Source organism: Condylura cristata, unplaced genomic scaffold, assembly GCF_000260355.1.
Source record: "Condylura cristata isolate star-nosed mole 26May11 unplaced genomic scaffold, ConCri1.0 scaffold00018, whole genome shotgun sequence".
In the NCBI taxonomy this organism is placed as follows: domain Eukaryota; kingdom Metazoa; phylum Chordata; class Mammalia; order Eulipotyphla; family Talpidae; genus Condylura; species Condylura cristata.
Window position 1 is genome coordinate 41,155,631 of NW_004567119.1, and position 6,371 is coordinate 41,162,001.

Sequence of the window (6,371 nt, forward strand, 5' to 3'; positions counted from 1 at the left end):
TTAATTTCGTTGTGCAAGGAAACAGTCATCATATGATAGGTAATTCAAAAACCTGACTCTTCCTTGAAGTCAGGACAAAATATCTAACTATGACTACAAGCCTCAGAAATAGTGACACATAGGTCACTTCCAGTAGTCTAAGATCCCCAGCCTTTAGCATCTCAGAATCAGATGTCTAAATTCAAAGTCCAGGACAGAAAGAACCTGAAAACAATGACCTACAAGGAATTTGGGAAAGAAATGACCTTTCACCTCATTTTCCTTGCTATCTGAAGTCATCGGATGGGGACATTAACACGCATCCCATGAGAGAGTAAGGTCAAAAGCAGGTGAGAATATGACCGTAGAACACAGAAGCCGATTTCTAATCCTCTCACAAGATTTCTGACCACTGATGGAGGGAGGAGACACTCTGGCTCACTCAGAAGGCACAGGAAGGGCCGGTGTGCTGGTGGCAAGTGAGGACCCACTTCCAGAGGACACAGGCGTCTTTCCGACGTGATGCTAGTCGTCCTTACTGAAAGAGACTTCTGGGGGAGACAACCAAAGGGATGAGATGGGAAGACCCCTAGAAACGGTAGGGTAAACAAGGCACCATTACTAGCAGCAGGCCCAGATGGAGGAAGTCTTGGCTTGTAGATTGATGTAGTCCCCTTGGGTGGACACAGACATGCTATCTTCTTTGGAATTGCTCATCATCTTTTCAATGAGGACTCTAAACAAACAAAAAATAAGCCTGAGAACGTGGGCTGAGAAAAGGGGGAGGAACCCAGATATCACCATCTGTCTTATTGGCAGACGGGCACATGGCCTTGGTAAAGCCGCTAGGGTTAGCTGCCTCTTTCCCTGGGTGTGTGGGGAGATGAGCCTGCCCCGCCGCCTGCAGGAGCTGGCCTCAGTGACCCAGCTTCTTGTTTCTTGGAAACAAGCAAAGAAGGTATGGGGGCCACTGTGGGCGACAGGCAGATCCAAGTACTGGGCCCCCCCAAGAGCTGCTCACCTCATGGCCTCGTTTACATTTTTGTTTTCCTTTACTGATATTTCTGTCCAACCTGTGAAGCCATTTTCTTTACTGAACCGGTCAACTTGGTCTCTGCTCACCGCCCACGGGGACAGATCGCACTGGCAAAGAGAATAAGAGGCAGCTCCATAAGCTTCCTGAAGATAGGAACCTTGCTCAGATGCCTGTGGATCTCAAACACTTGCAGCAAATGGCTAGGGCACTAGCATCTAAAAATCTACAGGGCCCTCCTTGGTGGCACAAGGGGTTGAAACACAGCACTACCAAGCTAGTCGAAGCTGCCGCAGCACGAGTTCGATCCCCGGCCAGGGAGGTGACCCACGTGGCATGGCAGACCTCTCCTGTCTTGCCCGCTGCTCCCCTCAGCAGTGTACTTCGCCAATCAGCATGTTCTGCTGTCTCTGGTGAATCCTGTCACCACCCTTGCACCTCTGGCCTGTACCCCAGTTCCATATGCATAAATAAATAGACCTTTAAAAAAAATACAGTCAATGTGCTTCCTAAAGAAAGTCTCAGCCACCCTAGAAAGCAGGTGGAGATGATTTTGCCAAGTTGTGAAGGAAGCAGCGGCCCAGAGTTAGGATTTCAGTTCCCAGCCCCGGAGAGGCCGGCGGTCACTGTCCTAGAGCACCAAGTACCTTGTTGGCCAAGAGCAGACAGGGCACAGGCTCCCCGTTGGGCAGTGTGAGCTTGCTGTCCAGGTCCTGCTTCCACTTCTGGCTGTTGCTGAAGGTTGTGGCGTTGGTGACATCAAACATGATGACACATGCAGCAGCGTCCCGGTAGTATAGTCGCGTCATAGAAGTGAAGCGCTCCTGTCCTGGGAGGAAGGAGGTGGCCTTGACGAGAGCTCCTGAGAACCCGTCTCAGGCACCTCCGAGGCCCTCTCCTGCCTGTGCTTGTTGTGGGAGAGAAGGCAGTATGGATGGTGGCTGAGTCTACATTCTGTTCCTAGATCACCAGGTCCAAATCCCTGCTGTCATTTATTATCTAGGACTTTGGCCATGTCAACTTTCCGTGCTTCAGGTTTCTCATGTGTAAAAGCTACTGCTCTTTTTCTTTTTAAAGATTTATTTATTTATGCACACAGAACTGGGGTCCAGGCCAGAGGTACAGGGGCGGTGAGAGGATTCGCCAGAGACAGTATGTGGATGAGAACAGGCCGACTGATGAAGTGCACTGCTGAGGGGAGCAGCGGGCGGGTCAGGAGAGGTCTGCCGCGCCAAGTGGGTCACCTCTGGGGCAGGGATCGAACTCATGCTGAAGTGGCTTCTTATTGCTGTGCTTTAACCCACTGAGCCACCAGGGAGGGTCCTAAAAGTTATTGCTTTTATTATAAGGTTGTGAGGATAATGAGGCAGTGACTGGAAAATGCTCATGCTAGGACAACTGCTTGCACTTGTTACTATTATTACTCTATTGTTATTTGTTACTATTCTTGTCTCTATTTCCTGGAGATCTTGTTTTTCACCAAGGTCAGCTGAAAAAAGGGTGCCTCCCTGGTGGCCTAGTCTGAGCGCTACCCACCACGAAGACCTGAGTTTGATTCCTAGCCAGGGAGCTGACCCACAGGGCACAGCAGACCTCTTCTAACCCACCCACTGCTCCCCTCAGCAGTGTGTTTCAGTAGATCTGCCTGTTCTGCTCCACACTCTGTCTCTGGTGTATCCTCTCATACCCCTGCCCAGTACCTCTGGCCTTCACCCCAGTTCTCCTATGCAAAAATAAACAAAATCTTAAAAAAAAAACTTCTGGTAAAAGTGTCCACCCCTGGGGCTTGTACCTACGCTCCGGACACCCAGACACCGGGCTGTCCCTCCACCCAACAGAGACGCTGCTATGTTTATTCAGAGCAAAAGCTCTACAGAAAACGTCTTGAAAAGCTGTCCATTTATTCAGCTCATATGTCCTCAGAACAGCTCACTTGTTCTAGCTTCAGAGGGTTTTGCTGCCTCACCTTTCCTTGGAGAACTTGCTTATTCTCATCCAATGTCCCCAGCCTACCTGCAATATCCCACAGCTGCAGCCGCACCATCTCAGAGTCGGACCACTGGAGAACCTTCAGAGCAAAGTCCACTGGAAATACATGGAGGATACACTTGAATAAAAGCCACCTTGAAAAAATTCTCAGTAAACTCGGTTATAAGCCATGGGCCACACAACTCCTATCTGTCTAGTTCTTTCTATTTAAGCCTCAATGGGTAGGGATGAACCTACATTCATGTATTAAGTATGGGACCCCAAGAAGTCTCCAGTCTTTTTGCTCATCTGCTACTTATCTCTCAAGGGGTGGGGTGGGGGCAGGCAGGTGGGAGTAACTATGAAAGCAAATGGCTAACCTCAGGTTAAACAGTCTCTGGGAGATTTACGGGGGGTTCTCAAGAAAAGGAAGATGGGGTGGAAGGGGGGAAATGAGTTACATGTAGTAGCTTTTGCATCTTTCATGTGTAGTTTCACTGTTGGTTTTAATTAAATTTTATTTTGAGGAAAACACATCCAAGGAGAATGTTACATCCGTCTAAGGCCGTAGGGAGTTCCTCAGGCAGGAGCAGTAAAATAAAAAGGTCTCAGAGGAGTCCCAGGATGATACTGAAGAATTGTTCTGGAACCTACTACCGCATTGCTAGAGAACTAGATTCAATGAGTCAGGGCTGAGACAATGTGGAGGGAGGTAGGGTGAAGGGCAGGAAAGCATTTTGAGAAAAGAGAGAAATAGGGTAATTGCCTAGGTTTTGAAATATATTCTTCCACATCTGTGACAAATAAAAGCCAGAGGAAGTTTAGAATAAGCACTGAAAAAATTAGCCAAAGTCAATTATGTTCTTCACTAAAAGAAAATTAGAGCAATTGCTAAAAATTGATTAGCAGGCCACTTTGAAGCCAAATGAATGAAATAAGGATGCTCATTTATTTAGGAGCAGGGTACAGAATGGTCAGGAAACAGTCTTTGAATGTTAAACCCTGAATTTTGCTGGATGTTTTCAAGGAAGTTTTTTTTTTTTAATATGAAGTTGATTCTTTCTTCTTCTTTTTTTTAAAGATGTATTTATTTATGCATACAGAATTGGGGTACCATCCAGAGGTACACGTACAGTGAGAGGATTCACCAGAAACAGAGTGGGGAACAGAACAGGCTGATAGATGAAGTACACTGCTGAGGGGATCAGTGGGAGGGTCAGGGGCGGTCTGCTGCGCCATGTGGGTCACCTTAGGTAGGGGATAGAACTCACACTCAAGCAGCTGCAGCTAGCTTGCAGAGCTGTGTCCTAACCCTCTGAGCCACTAGGAAGGGCCAGGAAGTTGTTTTAATTGTAATGGACATGTTTGGTAATTAAAAAAAATTTCCATAATGAACTCCAGCACACATTTTCAAAACTTACACTAGTGCAAATTTCTCCTTAAAAAGAAAAATTATTTCGGCCCTCCCTGGTGGCCCAGCGGGTTAAAGCGCAGCATCAAGAATCTAAAGCCACTTTCGCATGTTCGATTCCCGCCTGCCCGGGAGGTGACCTCTCCTGACCTGCCCGCTGCTGCCCTCAGCAGTGTACTTTGTCGATCTGCCTGTTTTGCTCCCCACTCTGTCTCTGGCGAAACCTCTCGCTGCCCCTGCGCCTCTGGCCTGTACCCCAATTCTGTAAGCACAAATAAATAAATCTTAAAAAAAAAGAAAAATTGTTTTAAAGGAGATAAATAAATATTTTAGTTATTCTTCCCCTTCATGAGCTTTCCCCAAACACCTTTTAATGAACAAAAAGTCATTTCTATTCGTGAAAAAGGAGTTGAGCCCAAAGACCAAACCAGGAAAGGTACGAATCAGTGTTCTCATCCATCTTCCCCTTACCAGTTGGAGAGAAAAAGGGAGGGGAGGCAGATCAGAGAAGTGATAATTTCACTTTCTTCGAAGAATTCCTCGGTTTCCTTTATTTAAGCAATACACTGCTCAACTGTCCTGATAAGCTTGTGACTGTGTGGCCTAAGGGGCCCTCCCACACAGGCATCCCCAAAACACGAGGATCCCTGAGGTCCGGTTAAGCGTCTTTCTGCTGCTTCAACAGCTGCCTGGAACTCCCTGGAGAAGCGGGATTCTCCAGCTGCCACCTAAACACCTAAGCCACTTCTGTTGCACCTGCAATTCTCCCCTGGAAATGCAACGATCGCTCACTTCCACATCCTCTCTGTTGTCCGAATTTTCATCTTCACACCGTCGCCCTACCACTCCCGGGGCGGTCAGCACAGGCTGGGAAAACCTAGCTGGGGAAAGCCCAGAGAGACAGGCACGCCAACAGCCAGCTCGCAGCTGCTCCTCTGAACCTGGCCCAGATACCTACTTCCTGACCCGGGGAAGGGCGCAAGGGCACAGAAGCCCCAGTCCCCACCCGCAGGGGTCCAAGGCCCGTCCGGGCTTCTCGTCCAGCCGGCCCCCGGCGGCCACGTCTCACCTCCTACCGTGGTCTTGTAGTGTTTGCTGAAGGTGTCCTGCGAATACCGCTGCACCAGGGACGTCTTGCCCACCGCGGCGTCCCCCACCACCAGCACTTTGAACAGGTGATCGCGGCTGCCCATGGCCAGCAGAGCGGACGTTTTAGAGAGGCGGCAAGTGGGGGGTCGCGTGTTTTAGCCTCTCCAGCTCCAGACCCCCTTCCGACCGAAGCTTGGCATTCCCGCCTGCTGCCCGCTGCGCGGCTCTGCCAAGAAAGCAAAAAGGGAAACTCGTACTCCACCTACAGGCGTTTCCTCCCGCCCGCAGCTGTCTGGGGTGGGGCGGTGGGGCACCCGGCCGAGCCCCAGCCCCAGCTGCTCGCTCCGTCACCCCGCCCGCGCCAGAAACGCGACGGGGCTCCACGGTGCCTCACCCACCCGGACTTCCCCTGGGCGGCTCGGGAGGAAACAGCCAACTCAGTCCGCCGCTGGGCCAGAATGTACCGGTCTTCTCTCACCAAACAAACCAAGGTGGGGTTACGGGCGGCTCACACCTTGACAGCTCAGACTCTGGGAAGCCCAGGAAGCAGCTGGGTGCTTCTCCCTTAACTCCGCCAGGCATCACGTGCACGTACTCGGAGCACTACATTGCCCAGTTTACCTTGCGGTAAAATAGCAAGGGAATGTAGAGACTCGCCCTCAAGGCCTCTTGGGAAATGTAGTTTACACACTGTTTTTTTTTGAAGCCTACACAAAGTTTCAAGGTGTTGATACTCGACTACTTCATTCCCTCCAAGTCTTACATTAAAAACTTAAGATTTCAATTACACTGAAAAAGCGTCAATACCCGTTTATGATTAAAGCTTTCCTTAGAATGGAATAAAGGGGGACTTATCTTCATATAATAAAGGTCCAGAGACACATCATCAAC

The 6,371-nt window shown here is 49.5% G+C and overlaps 1 protein-coding gene across 1 annotated transcript; it reads right to left on the reverse strand.

The window, feature by feature from the left end:
* Positions 1-345: 345 nt before the first annotated feature.
* On the reverse strand, positions 346-5,944 carry RAB29 (RAB29, member RAS oncogene family). The gene is made up of 6 exons (XM_004685556.2): positions 5,879-5,944; positions 5,461-5,706; positions 3,026-3,097; positions 1,660-1,841; positions 1,001-1,122; positions 346-715 (listed from the first exon to the last, which is right to left on the reverse strand). Exons 2-6 carry the CDS (start codon positions 5,582-5,584, stop codon positions 601-603), a joined length of 615 nt encoding a protein of 204 aa, XP_004685613.1. The 5' UTR covers positions 5,585-5,706; positions 5,879-5,944; the 3' UTR covers positions 346-600.
* Between the last annotated feature and the right edge of the window lie 427 nt (positions 5,945-6,371).

Excerpts from the sequence above, each read along its gene's own strand:
- RAB29 (XM_004685556.2), bottom strand. The coding sequence starts at position 5,584 with ATGGGCAGCCGCGATCACCTGTTCAAAGTGCTGGTGGTGGGGGACGCC. Across the intron at positions 1,842-3,025 it reads GCAGCTGTGGGATATTGCAG|GACAGGAGCGCTTCACTTCT; the intron begins GTAGGCTGGGGA and ends CCTTCCTCCCAG. Across the intron at positions 1,123-1,659 it reads GTCTGCTCTTGGCCAACAAG|TGCGATCTGTCCCCGTGGGC; the intron begins GTACTTGGTGCT and ends TCTCTTTGCCAG.